This window comes from Scatophagus argus, chromosome 15 (genome assembly GCF_020382885.2).
Source record: "Scatophagus argus isolate fScaArg1 chromosome 15, fScaArg1.pri, whole genome shotgun sequence".
Taxonomy (NCBI): domain Eukaryota; kingdom Metazoa; phylum Chordata; class Actinopteri; family Scatophagidae; genus Scatophagus; species Scatophagus argus.
The window spans coordinates 11,560,931-11,575,493 of NC_058507.1; the positions used below are offsets into that span (position 1 = coordinate 11,560,931).

The window sequence follows — 14,563 nt, forward strand, 5'->3', positions numbered from 1 at the left end:
ATTGACACCTGTACATTGGTGGTGGTGGCGGCAACCTTTTAATTTCTCCTGTTTGTACAAAGCCTGTGATTAATTTCATTCTTCTCCAAGGCAGGTTATTCTGCAGAGTGATGTGAAGTGACGGCTCAAGAATTATGATTATACAGTCAAGATGTCAAAAGCAAACACTTCTAACAGAGAGAAAGGTTGAAGATTATGCTGCTCGTAGGCACATTTGACACAAGTCTGTTCCTGTCCAGGTGTGAACCACTGTCACAGTATTTTAGACACATCTCTCATTTTACTTATTTAAAAGATACATCCTTTGCACAAAACACACAGTTTCATTTATTTCATCATATGAAACAACTTGTTTAAAGACATTTGGCACATGCTGATCGTGTCATAAATATTATATTTGAATGTAACAGACATAAACTCAGCTGATTTGAAATCTTAGCTGTGGAATAGGGTGAAGGTAAAGGCTTTCTGTTCTGCACTGAGGTCTATATACAAACAGTGAGCTGTTGAAGCTGTGGCATGAAGGGCTGCAACAATTAGGTGACTAAGTAGAATTAATTAACTATTTTAATGATTGATTGTTTCAGTTATTTTTCAAGCTGCGATATCAAACGTTTGCTGTGAGATGTAAGGATTTGCTGCTTTTTTGTGATGTGATGTGTGATTTACAGTTTTTTTCTTCTTTTATGGACCAAATGATTTATTGATTAATTGTGAAAGGCAGATTAATCAGTAATGAAAATAATCATTAGTTGCAGCCCTGGTGGCACATGATGGTACAACTCCTGCTTTAGAAATAAATGATTATTTTCAAAGGTTTAGGCATACACGGGCACCCATGGTTCCTTAAATTGTATGCATCTTAACTCATCAGCAGTGTAAAAACCTGCATCTAGTGTTATGTCCGTATTTTTGCCTTTTCGTGCGGTAAATAACATACGCGTTTTTGGCACTGACACTGGAATAAACAGCATGACTTTGAATTTGACCTTGAAACACTGAATGCAAACAAGCCATGAAACTACAATGACACGTTCCTAACTTTAGGTTTCTGGTTTTCTACAACGTGGACACAAAGGACATACTGTACATATTCTCGCCACAAAGCCTGAAACCAAATGACTGTGGCTTGGTGACAGTTGTTTGCTACTCACTGTAGCTCTTTCTCTGCATATCTCACATTTATCTTTTATTATTCAGAAGTCCATGAATGTATATGGCTCATTAAGGTCAATTCCAGCATGAAGAAATGCCAGCGGCTGTTAATATAACCTGTGTAGGTGATAAAACGTCCTAGGCACAAAGTAAATTCTGCAGCAGTTGATTTTTGTGTTGATCACACACATTAACACACTAACTGTAGTTCTAAAAGTGTGATTTTGGTGCAAGCTTATGGCTGAAAAATAAGCTTTCTTCATCATCTTCGGTCTGAAAATGTCGGGCTATGAAAGTCATGCTTTGATTTGACCTTTGGCTGAAGAAACACTCATGCTCTGACCTCACTCATTTGTAATACAACCTTAGCAGCAACATTAGACAACCATGCTGTCACGTGTTAAATTTGCAGTTGGCTTGTAATTCCTTTGAGTACTATGCAAAAATTTTTTATATCTTTTTTTTATATATTTTTAAATCTTTTTATAGTTTCTATATGCTTGTCTAAGCTCAGGGATTCCTTTTTTTTTCATAAATTCAGAGCAGTTAATGCACAGTGTTTGCACAGATTCCTCCAGCTTTGCTCAACATGTATCCTCCCGTTGTCCATCTCTCTTTATCCAGACATCTGGCAGGTCTGGCCTACTGTTGGGTAAAATGACAACTTCCTCACTTTGACTGTTGCGGCCTTTACTGCACGTCTCATAAACTGTTTCTTTCAGTGAGAGACGAAGTGTATCTCTCTTCCCGTTCAGATGTCCTGGTTGTAACTGAATCTCTCCTTCCTCTTCTCCTTCATTTTGCTGTGTGTTTGAAGGCCCAGGTTCAATGTCACTCAGGCACGTTTCGTTAGAGTCGTCCAGACCCTCGCAGGAGCTCTGAGACTGGAAGGAGAGCTGCCCTTTATTGGTGTGGTGATGGTGATGGAGGCTCTCCTCTGTTGTTTGTCCATCTTTGCAATGACATGGCTGATCAGTGGTCTCCAGCGTCTGGCTGATGATGGTCTCCTCTAAGCTGGAAGATGAGGAGAAGGATGTATTGCTCCAGCGTTTCACCCCACCAGACTGATCTCTACATGTTTTGCACAGCAGCTTGTCCTTAGCTATGTCCTCTTGTGCCAGTCTTACGGGCTGCAGGGTGTTTTCTTTGTATGGAGATGAGGTTTGGAGTGCTGGAGGTGGTTGGCAGATCTTATGCTGATGGCTGCACATCTCCTCACTGTTCACATCCATGCTATTCCTGCCCACATCTTTTCCACAGCACTCAATCTCATCAGAGAGTACAGACGGCCGGTTTGAAAGCTTACTGGTGCAGGTGCTGTTTTCAAAACTGTCGCTTAGTCGATAGGCCAATGGCTGCAGCTCATACTGTTCTGGCCCTTGGCCCCCTCCTGCTCCAGTCTGTTTCTGCCTCTGATGACGGTGATGGTTGGGGTAGAGATAGCCACCTGCCTCTTTGTCATAACTCCTTCTCACTCGAGATCTGCCAAAGGCCCCGTTAGCAGCCGAGGCTGGAGAGGAACCGGGCTCCGCTGCAGAGCAAGAGGACAGTGCGCCATCGGTGTGATCTGAAAAACACGGCAGCGTGATCTTTCCACAGTTTTTCTGGGGTCCAAAGAAGCAGCATAGGGACTGAAAAAAGAAGGTTGCAAATCCACATGCTACACATTTCACCAAAAACAGGAAAATTCCCATTTTTCTGAACAACAAGGCAGTGGCAGGCAACATGAGGATCCCCATGGAGAAAAATGCACCAGAAACTATTGCCACAGGACATCCCATCCTTTTAGTGGAGTGTGCTACTTTCCCAATTTTGTCTGAATGAGGAGCCAAGCTGTAGGCTATGCAGTAGTTAGCAATAAAGTCAACAGACAACCCTGCTGCTGATGATATGAACAGAGCTTCGATGCCACTTAGCTGCCATTCAAGAAGAACAAGGAGGCCGACTGTGACAAAAACACTGCCCCCTACAGCTGCAGTCCCATATATGCTCAGTGGAATATTCCAGGTGGTTAAGAGAAGCAAAGCAAATGTGAGAGCTACTGAGAAGCCAGCTACTACCAGAGTCTCTGAGCTCAGAGACTGCTGTAGGTCAAAAAGAGACAGATGGCTGATAAACCATCCATTCTCCAGCCCTTGTGGTGCTCCTGATATTTCTCTGTTAAACCATGTCAGGATTTCTCTGTAGGAAAGACTGGTTCTACTGAAGTTGAAGCTGTAGAGGTATGTGGTTTTGAATGCCAACACGAGGGCAGCGACCCTGCCATCTGGCTTGAAGTACAGGCCTCCGCTGTGGGCCAGATGGCCCTCGGCATACCTCTCCGCCAGCATCATACTGAGGCAGTTCTCAAAAACGCTGGGAGGGTAGGGGAAAGGGATGTCATTACAGCAAAAATGGATGGAGTCATCACTCTCTGAGCACCGTCTGAGTGCTACCCAGTGTATTAGCTGCTCCACAAGACAGATATTGTCTGTCATAATATCTTTATCCCCCTGTGATGGCAGGGAATAAAAGCTTTGGTTCTGAACCCGTCCACACAAGTCCCGCAACCAAATCTGAGCGTCTGGCCGGCTCATGTTAAAGTCTGGGTCAAGAACCAAAGACCCATTGCTCTCTGGGTTAAAGTGATCTCCGTTATCAGTTGGTTTGACACCCCAAACAAGCATCAATGTAACAGGTTTATCCTCTCCATTCCTCTGTCTCTCAAACATAAACATGTGACGATACTCTGCGTCATATCTTTCAAATGGGTGACTGGAGCGGAATAGCTGGGCTACCCTGCTGTCTAAGGTGGGCAGCTTCATGCCCGGGTCAATGCAGGACATGTACGTGCCTCCAGCGGCAAGCACTGCAAACCAGCACACCCAAATGTACCTAAACTTCACCACACCGCAAGGCAGGATTTTCATAAACAATAAGTTGGAAGTGTCTGTGAGACCTCTCTTTAATTCTCTTAGCTTCTGCCCAAGACTGAAGAGGCATCTCTTGCGAGAGCTTGTATCCCAAAAGCCGCCAGTGTTCTTGGAGCAGCATGGTTTCCATCCCTGCACCGCTACAGACGTAGAGGATGCTTGTGTGTAGCGCTCAAGCAGTATGAAAGAGCATGGAAGCCACACTAATGCCAAGATTGAGCTGATAAAAGAGGCAGTTCCTAGGTAAACAGAGAAGCATCTGATTGTTGTGATGCTGCTGAGATAACCAGAGAAAAATGCTGCACTGGACGTCAGCCCTGACGCTAAAATCAAATAGCCCACTTCCTGCAAAGCTCTGTTTACTCTCTTTTCCAAGGCAGCTGAGGGATTCTGTGATAGCTGCAGGTTCCAGAAATCAGCAAAGATGAAAACCTGATTGGAGCAGCTACCCAGGAGAATAAGAGCTGCTAAGAGGTTGACCAGGGGGAAAAAAGTCAGGTGAAAAGCTACTTTGTAGAAGAAATAGGATGTCAGGAGGGAGCCTGTGATTGCTAATGCAGATAATGCTACTATGAAGAGAGAGTGGAGATAAAGAGCCATAGTTAAAAGAAGAGACACAACAGCAAGGACAGGGTAGACAGAATCTCTTGCCAGGTAATATTTGAACAGTGTCTGCTTGATGCCAAAGTCTATGCCAGTGATAGTCGTATTGTTATATGTCAGATCCTTGCCCTCGAGACTGTTCATGTACATTTCCATCATGTGTTCTCCTTTGTCGATGGGTAAGAACAGAAGGCTGTACTTCAGCGTAGGGATTTGGTATTCAACAGTCTGTGGGCCGAGGAAGTCTTTATCAACCAGGAAGTGCAGGATTTGGAACACTATGTGGGATTGTTTACAGCGCAAAGGGACAGAGGAACAGCTGCCGTGTTTGGGTCTCTCAACGCAGGCTTCCACTAGATGTCCATCATGATAATACGGAGCACATTTGCGGAGAAGGTTCAGAGACTCAGACACCTGGTGTGAAGGGGAGAAAATGGAAAAAAGCTTGATAAGATAGATCTTCAAATACCAAAATATTTTCATTTTTTTGTTATAATGTAGTGTCATACATAACATTGCCCTCTTTCATATCCACTTCCCCTTAACCTGCACCATGAACTTCATGTTAAAGGATGAGTTTGACATTTTAGGAAATACCCTTAGTTTGTTTATAGCAGAAAGTTAGATAAAAAAAAAGTCTCAGAACAGTTTCTGAGACTTTTTTTGACTTGACAAAAAAAACCTGATTCAGGTTCTGTGCATAGACATTAAGATTTAGCCGATATGACCTCACAGTCTATGTTTGTTTTCACATATGAACTCTGGACAATGAGAATCAGGTTTTGGCACTGTCAAGTGTTTCCCTTTTACATATGTGGCACACAACAGGGGCTTGTCTGTGTCAGATGCGGTCTCACCTAATGGAAATAGGTGTTTTAGGCAATGGGTGGTGCCTGAGTACAGAGAGCAGGAGGAGGAGGATGCAGACTAATGTAATGGTGACTGTTGTTGCTTTGATGTCAATATTACATGTATTTGGACATATTCAAACATGGAGTCAGGCCTCTTAATGCAAAATAAAAATGTAAAAATAAACTCCTGCTCTTCTTATTAACTGTGACATTAATGTATCTGAATGGTGATAATTGAAATGGTAATGAGAAAAAAGCGGCAGGACCTGGTGTGAGGTGAGGCTGAGGCAGCAGGAGGCATTAGTGAGGACAGCCAAGTAATTCCCCAGAGACCAGCTCGGACAACAGCCGCTTCTGGAAACTTCTTCAGTCTCTCCCCTCACATGCTGTTGGCACAGGTCCTGGAACTGAGCCTGGGAACGAATCTGTATCAGACAAGGGAAAGATTATTTGAACACATGCCCAGTTTTGAAACCAATTCACAAAAAATGAATTCATTTTAAATGAGGCAATGCACATAAAGTGGCATTTTTAATTTCAGCAGAACATTTAAATGTGGGTTAGGGCACTGAAGAGAAAGAAAAGGAAAGAGAGCGATTTGATAGGAGATGATGATGAAAGAGATCAAGATATGAAGCAAAGGGCAGAAGAGCAAAGGTGAGCTGAGTAGATTAGAGCGAACCCTGGATTGCTCCATCTCACACATGGCATGGATAGCCTTCAGACTCCAGAGACTGGCTGAGTTTTCTGATCGAAACACCAACTGGGCCAAACGCTCGCCTGCATGGAGAGAGACAGATGGATACAACATACAAGGACAAGATGGCCTGAAGATCAGCACTGAATCAGGACTTGGAGTTAAGTTTTGGCATTATAAATTCAGGTAAAACCAAGCAAACAACAATATTTCTTGTGTTATTTCCCGCTGTCTATAAACCTCAAGACTTGGAATTGCTAATAAATCCATTTAGGAAGTTTTCTGCAGATGTATGAGGCAAACAGACCAAAGATTACAAAAGAAAAAAACTGTTACAACAAAACCATACTGTCATTTTGATGTGGTTGGTGTCATTATTAATTGTTACTATAGACCTTGTTGCAGACATTTGAAAAATGTATCGCCAATTTTACTGACAGAGATGAGCTGATCAGGACTGACCCACCTGGAGCATCACATAGGAAGGTGTCTGGAGATGAATCTCTAGCCAGCATCCTTTTAATCCGAAGCCTGGAGGAGTCCTGACTGCTGCTGCTGTCTCTGCTGGCCGCACCTCCAAAACTAGCAGAGATGGATACAAACACGTGCACTTTTCCCACCCTCATTAAATACATTCATTTTGTCCCAAACAAGTCCGAAACTGATGGGTCTCACAGTTACATCTTTTTAAAAGAGAATGTTTTCTTGGCCACTTGGCAATGCAGCAGGCTGTAAACAAACATTTGTATCATCTTTTAAGTTACTTATTACACACCCAGCAGTTACAGAGCAATATTATGATTCATTTAGAGTCGTGCTTGTGTTCATATGATGAATGTGAGTCTGATATTTACACTCTGTTTTTGGTCTCCACCTCCATCTTCCAAGGGAAATATGTGGCTGTTAAGGTGGTACATGCTACACTTTATTCAACAATTAGATGCTATCTTTGTATTTCTGCCCTTTGGTGCTGGGCAGGTAGGATACTTTGGATTTATCAGAGAACATCAACAATACTGATGGGAGCAGTGAGAGTGAATCAGAACGGTAAAGTTGAGCCTGGAAAACCATAACAAATATTGATTAGAAAAGCTTGAATAATTTATGATTTATTTCAATCAAATGTCATTGACTATACATACTTTTATTTAAGTGTTAAGTCAATATTTTGTTTACCCTTTGCTGAGCTGCTGTGGTAAGGGAGACAGAGTTTTCCCTGGGCCAGTATTCTTCTGCAGCTCAGACAAGCTGGACTGGCGAACTCCAATGTATGTTCCCCGTGGCTCAAAGCCCTGAAGAAAGTGCACACACACACATTTTGACATCAAAGCTAAATACACAGTGTTGATGCTGGTGCCTATCAATTCACTGCAGCAGCTTACTGAATGAATTACCATCCCAAGCACCCTATGATGTTGTCTGAACTAGAGAAACACACTGAATTAACTTGCTTGTGAGATGAATGTTTGATGTTTTCTTAAAAGTAAGAGCCCCTCACTTATGAAGCAGAGACCCTTGTGTAGTCCTTCTGATCTTTTTGAATTGATCATTAATGATTCATTGTTATGATTCACATGTTTCATTTTCATAATAATGCCTTAATCAGGTTTTAAAGCATGCATCTCAAAGGTGAAAAAACGTGTAATTAAGATGACAGTATGTGTGATTTAATCTGGTGTGGTTCATTGAATCAGAGATGAGATTGAAGCACTGAGACCATGAGTCTTTAGGGAAACGGTAATTAACACTCAGCCTGAGGTGGTGAGGGGGGTTTATATTGCAGACTCGACAGGAGCATGACAGTAGAGATACATGTGTTGCACAAAGGGAGACTACAGGATTAAATTTTAGACGCTGTATACTTTTGTTCATGTATATGACTGTGTGTGTTCGAGACTCACCAGAAGCGGGTCAGAGAAGTCTGGCAGGGGACCAATGAAGAGTCCGGCCAGTGAGCACCCCAGGAGCAGCACGGCACAACCCAGCAACACTGCTAACGTGTGGTCCACTATCACATGGGAATAACTGCCAAATAGAATACAGAAGAAGAAGCTGTCAGCGACACTTAGTAAAAAATAATCATGATCAGCAATGCGCCTTTTTTTTAAGGTGAAAATTGGTGTATGTACTCACATTCTAAGGATGCAGTAAAACCCTCCATCCCTGTAAATAATAGAAAACTTAATTGCAATAATAACTCAACTCAAATTTGACAAAAATACCACACAAAAGACCCCCAAAGGAATAGTTAAAAATTTGGGAAAATATGACCTCATTTGTTTTCTTGTCGAGAATTAAGTGTGAAGATTGACACTAATCTCGTTTCTGAGAGTGGAAGACGCACCTGACAGTGACGTGTCGCTGTGTCGGTTTCTGTGTGCCGCTCTCATTCGACCCGTAAAGCCAATGACATCTCACCGCACCGCGACAAGTTGTCTGATGAGCAGAACTACAACTATGTCCCACTTTCGCCACTATACCTCCCTCAGAGTGAGGACCTGTTGAGTTTGAATGACAGCCGTGGCATGTGTTTGGTTTGATTGGCCCGTAATGGCTGCAGTGGGAACATTTTCCAGACTGTAGTGAATCGTAGGCCACAGATTGAGGACAGTGGGGGACCTAAAAAAGAAAAAGAGGATAGAAAACACACCCAGACAAAGACGATTGTGGTATTGCTCCAGTCTTTCGAATAACACTTTTTTTTGCCACTTCCTCCCAAATCCTGGCAATTCTGACCATTTCTAACCCTCTGAGGCAATCTGACTCTGTCTTATTGGGTCCCCAAATATCTATCCTAAACATCACAAAGTACAGTCAGTACTCAGACATACTTGGTGATAAAGCTGGCAGGAGGAAGAGGGTCTGCCAAGGCTGCTGCAGCTGTCACACAGCTCCCCTTCAGTCTGGATGACTGTCAGCTGGGCCTCAGTAGCACAGTCACTGTCAGGAGGGCAGAGAGACACCACTGGGATGTCACTGGGGGGAAGAAAAAGTCCGACAAGAGAGGAGAGGAATGGGTGAGAGGGTGTGAAAAGAAAAAGAGAAGAAGAGGAAAATGTGGAAATTTGGCTGCAGGAAAGGAGAAGTGATTGATAGATAAGCAGGAGAGAGAGAGCGAGAGAGAGACAACAGAGCTCCCTTAAGCTGAAGGTTCAAAAGTTCAGTCTGCAAAACAGTGCAAATATCCAGAGGAGAATGTTTATAAAACTTAGAAATAACAATCTATCCCTCCCACTACGCACTCAGTGACATCTCAGTTTCTTGACTGCGTTTCCTGCTTGACTTTACTTCATATTCAATGGAGAATTGAGCCGCCCAGCAGAACTAATGAGGTAAGAAATGGATTTCTGGGTAACACACAGTGGCTTCTGGGAGTAAGGAGACCCAATTAAAAAAAAAGGAGGATGGTATGAGAGGAGGGAGAGTGAGAGACTGTTTTCACATCATGTAAGACTCATTAAGAGAGAGACAGTTGGCTGCCAGGGACAGATAGCATGAGACTGACTGAGGACTTGTGGATAATGGCAGCAGTCACGAGAACCCTGGAGTGACATGTCTAATGGTATGATTCTCCAGTCTAGGTTTGAAATTTATTCCTTTCTCATTCCTACAGAGTGTGTTAGAGGCTCACATTTTGAAACGTGGTGCAAGCATTACTTATTTTTAGCCACACTAGGGATGACAAACTTGGTTGGTCAACCACTGTAGTCCAGACTCACATATAACTGCAGCATATTCCAAAATTAATAAATGCCCTGCAAAATACAACAGTGTATTAAATCATTAAATCTCACTGACGTATGTATGTTGAGTTTCCAAACACTGTTCAAACAAACTGAACTAAAATTCAAAAGAAGCTCCCCTTTCAAAAGCACAACACTTGCACAAAGCCATCATGTTTTTCCATTCAGTAACAGTGCAGCCATAAAAACGTGGAGTCCAAGAATATTTCACTCAGTGTAAACAGTGTGTAGCTGCACTGAAAAGCTGGAACAAGTTGATACAGAACATACTGAACCTTAAATCTACAGGAGCACACTGAATATTTATGGGTCAAATCTGATCACAGTCTCGCTTTTTGGTCAGACAGAATCATTTATGTCGGTTTTATTTAACCTTAATTTCCATTTTCCGTTTAAGTCTGCAGTCTCACTATAGAGTGATAGACCAAACTGAACTACTGAGAAATGCTTTAGTTGTATCTCACTAAAGGGGCCATGAGGTCTGTATAGTCTACCAAATGCTTGTTTTTCCACAGTAGACTGGATGCAACCGCACTTCCTGTCTTGTCACCTTGGCAACAGAGTAAGTCAACAGAGCCTAAATGACCTCACACAGTTTTATTTGCACCCCATAATAACATGCACAGATGATGAGGAGTTTGTTGAATTGGTGGTATACAGTAGCCAAGGGATTTTGGAGCTGATTAATGGCGGAGCTCAGTGAGGAACTGAACCTTAGTATTTTGTCTTTGTATTACCATAATAACTGTAATATGATCTAAATAACAAAAAGCCTGCAGTGTAATCAGCAGTTCTTTGTCACATAGCAAATGTTTGTCATGCACTTTAGCCTATTTAGGCACTGGAATGAGTGAGTGAGTAAATAGACTCATAAAAAGCATCTGTAAATCAACACTATTTGTATTGCTGTAGATTGGTGAACTCTATCCATCCAGAACTCCACGTAGGTTAAGATAGATGCAAAATTGTTATTGGGTACTGTGGAACCTGTGACTGGCAGCCCTCTCACTACAGGGTTTGGGATAATTATCATTATTTAAGCCTATTACTCCTCTTTGATGTTTTTTTTTTTTACACACACGCTCACACACACACACCCACACACACACAGGGAGAGCTGGAACTCATCAATATTTCAGCGGATGAATACAAAAATACATCCAGGAAGGTGTCACCGAGCCTCTCCCCACACCCGGGAGAAAATAAGGACGCATATTTTGGGCAAGGATGTCAGATATCATAAATCTGAAACATCAAAACAACCAAGTGTACAAGGTGAAATGAAAGTTGCTCTTATTTTGTTTTACATACAGTCAGTCACCAAATCATTAGGCACACTTACCTGAAATAATGCAGTCCAATACAATAACCACGACAAACAAATTATTGGAAATACCTTGCAGTACAAAGCCTCATAATTCATCCGCACCACAAAGTACAGCCTACACAATCACCAGAAAGTGGGAAGACCTCGTCTCCAAAACATTTTAATCTAAAACTGAACAATGAAACTTTCATAAAAGTAAGATTTATGTCTGTGGTGTTCTATTAGACTGTTCTAGCTTTAGCAAGGTGGGCCTAATAATGATTAAGTAAATAAAGAGATGGACATAGTACTCGGTAGTGTTAATTGTGGCAATACCACACTGTAAAAACACTCTGTTACAAGTAAAAGTGACATAAATAAAGATACATAATTACTTTCATCAAAATGTATTTTAAGTATCAAAAGTAAAAATGATCAGTGCAGCCATGATGGATCTCATGCATTATTGTGGAAGGAGCATTTTACTATTGTGGTTGGTCAAAATGGATCAAATTTATTTAACTATTTTAAAACCCCTTCCTTTAGTGTGTGATTTAAGATGTTCATTGATTTGATTTTTGATTTGAAATGATTTCATTTCCTTATTACTGAGATCCAAACAATGTTTGGGTTTATTAAAAGCAAGTTAATTTCGTAAGCTTGAATCTACGCTGTAAAAACTGTTGACTCCAGCAGGAAGTATATCTAATCGGCTAAAATCTGTCACCACTTAGCCTTCTAGCCTCTACTCTCTCCTCCGTCTCTCTCCCCTTTTACAACACATCTCTTTCATCGACTCTTGTCTTCAAACATCTACAAATAAAAAAAGGACAAAAACTCAGGCTGTATGTGGGAGGCAAACCGTTAACCTTCCTAAAACGAGAGCTGGTTTCTGTGGGGGTGTTATTAAAAGGAATAAGACCTTGAGGGTCTGCCTTGGAGAAACAGGAAAAGAAACCAAGAAAGGATCCTTCTTGGAGAGACAAAAAATTGGCCTGTTGCTGAGTTAAAAGATGGCAGGCCGCAGCTGTTTCCAGCTCCGCTGTCATGTCTGAAGCCCTTTGGCCATTTTTATATGCAGCAGAGTGAGTGACAGGGTGACATTGGTGACCCAGAGAGCCAGTGTGACTAAAGCAGGAGGTTGATGACACTGAGCAGATCTTCCAGAAGTCAAATCTAACTGTGACAGGGAGCATGTATGTGCATGTTTGTGTTGCTCCTGCATACAGTAAATCTGTCAAAGGCAAAAGCAAAAACATAAGAGCTTGTTTATATGATGCCAATTTTTTTTTTTAAAAAGAAAAGCCTTTCAAAGGCTTGTTTGCTCTTGTTTATAATCTTGGTAAAATACTGATTATACACTCTGATCTCATGGATAAACTAATGATATTTGAAAATGCTGGCATCGCCCAACATCAGTTCTTAAAAGTAAGTCGACAACAGCACATGAGCGTCTCTTGGTTTCACCAGCAGCACAAACAAAATCAGGCATTAATGCTGTAATACTGTTCAAGTGCTACAATAGTGTAATGGAAAAAATAACAGCAACACAATTAATATCCAGTACATGATCCTATTGCCCACAGCGTAAACACAGCTGGATGGAACAATACTCACGTCGGCCACAGGAGGGTTAAGATACATTCACGTCTACTCCTGTAAATCTCATTTATTTCCCTACAGTTATCAAGTTACACACTAAGAACCAGAGAAATACACAAACAAGAACAAACACCCACCTCTGGCAAGCCTCCTGAATTTCCCTTTCATCTGTGGGAGAATCATCCATCACTATCGCATCCGTGCTTTCTCCTATTATCGAGCAAGCATCCATCTCTTCCTCCTCATTCGGCTTTAAGACTCAATGTGAAAGAAGGCAGTTATGAATTTACAGCTATTTTTTTTTTTTAACTGGGCCAACCAAGCAGCCTCCATCTGAGCTGACTGAGCCCACGAGGATCAGAGGTACTGGCTTGTTTCTGAGGCTGTTACTACAGAGCAGCACCGGGGCTGTGGGGGTTAATCTGCCCCGAGCTGCGCTCTGATTGGCGGATCCGCGGTGATGCTGAGGACGCTGCCCGGTCGCTGTCCAACCGGCCGCAGTGCTGGAGCACAAAGTGACGGATAGTATGCATCAGTGCCGTGCTTAATTGGCTCGGACAGGAGCTACAGATGCCGTTTAATCTGCGTTATGAAGGTGCACAGACAGTGCTGATGTGTTCAATAAAAACGAGATCTTAATTGGGACCTCCAGCTGCTGATCAGCACGGTGCTGAATGCTGGGGATGTGCTACATATTACTCCTGCCAGGACTGATGAGGTGACCTCAGGTAGAAGCTCCTGTCCCCAGTCCCCATTTAAATCAATGCCAATCGATAAATCATCAACATTTCAATCATTTAATTGAACAAAAGCACAATTGCAGGAAATTCTTTCATTGCAGTGTAACTGGTAAATGCACTTCTTATCAAAATTAGACCCTTTTGTTTTTTGACTGATCTACAAACATAATAATCAATTAACCACTAATAAAACCAATAAGTTATGATTTATAATATGTATAAAAAATGTACCCTTTAAAATTTGTACCTCAAGTGGTAATCAATATATTCTTTGTATATCATATAAGACTATCATTATCTTATATTTTAAGACTGCAGTCATTAGGCCTAGAGTGAATTATGAACAATAATTCCCTCTGAGATGTAGTGAAGTACTGACAAAAGCAAAAAGGAAAGAAGTGCTTGAAGTGCTATCACAAAATCCTCTTTAAAGCCTCTGCAGCCAAAGAGACTCAGACAAACGATAAAGATGTGGACTGTGCAAAAGGAAGATCAAAAGGGTGTTTCTAACATCTTTCTATGTGTATATACAGTAAATACTGTATATGTATATTTATTTTAGTATTAATTATTACACCAAAAGTTGATTTTCTGTTTCCCAAGAGGAGGTGGGAAGAATAGAAGAAGAAGGAACATGACTTTGGGCTAATCATTAATAGAAGTAAGAGCAACAGCCAAAGCTGACCGTTTCAAAAAGTAAGGGGAAACTGACACAGCAGACCTGTGTGACTTGCTGCTAATGAGGCGGCTGCTGGTCTGGCTCTGGTTATAAATATGAATCATGATGCTGGGCCCTTGTGTCTGAGGGGCCACCTTGGGGAAAAAAAGGAAATGATTTATTGGAAGAAAGGCGAAGCTCAGGAAAGGGAGGGAGTGGTAAAGTTTTTTGTGGGAGAGATAAAAGTCCTCTTTCATGGTCTTAAATAAGAAGCAGAGACAATGCGGGAGGATATC

General features: G+C 41.8%; 1 protein-coding gene across 1 annotated transcript; it reads right to left on the minus strand.

Annotated features, from left to right (window-relative positions):
• Nucleotides 1–13: 13 nt before the first annotated feature.
• Nucleotides 14–13,240, minus strand: disp2 (dispatched homolog 2 (Drosophila)). Its single transcript, XM_046412611.1, has 10 exons — nt 13,007–13,240; nt 9,050–9,194; nt 8,563–8,837; nt 8,352–8,381; nt 8,120–8,243; nt 7,395–7,510; nt 6,685–6,800; nt 6,204–6,301; nt 5,788–5,946; nt 14–5,084 (listed from the first exon to the last, which is right to left on the minus strand). The coding sequence occupies exons 1-10, from the start codon at nt 13,099–13,101 to the stop codon at nt 1,740–1,742; spliced, it is 4,503 nt and encodes a 1,500-aa protein (XP_046268567.1). The 5' UTR covers nt 13,102–13,240; the 3' UTR covers nt 14–1,739.
• Between the last annotated feature and the right edge of the window lie 1,323 nt (nt 13,241–14,563).

What these genes read in the sequence shown, in the direction of transcription:
- disp2 (XM_046412611.1), bottom strand. Translation starts at nt 13,101, where the DNA reads ATGGATGCTTGCTCGATAATAGGAGAAAGCACGGATGCGATAGTGATG. An exon ending in CCTGCCAGCTTTATCACCAA is followed by an intron (nt 8,838 to 9,049) that starts GTATGTCTGAGT and finishes TTTCTTTTTTAG; the next exon opens with GTCCCCCACTGTCCTCAATC. An exon ending in ACTTCTCTGACCCGCTTCTG is followed by an intron (nt 7,511 to 8,119) that starts GTGAGTCTCGAA and finishes CACTTTCTTCAG; the next exon opens with GGCTTTGAGCCACGGGGAAC.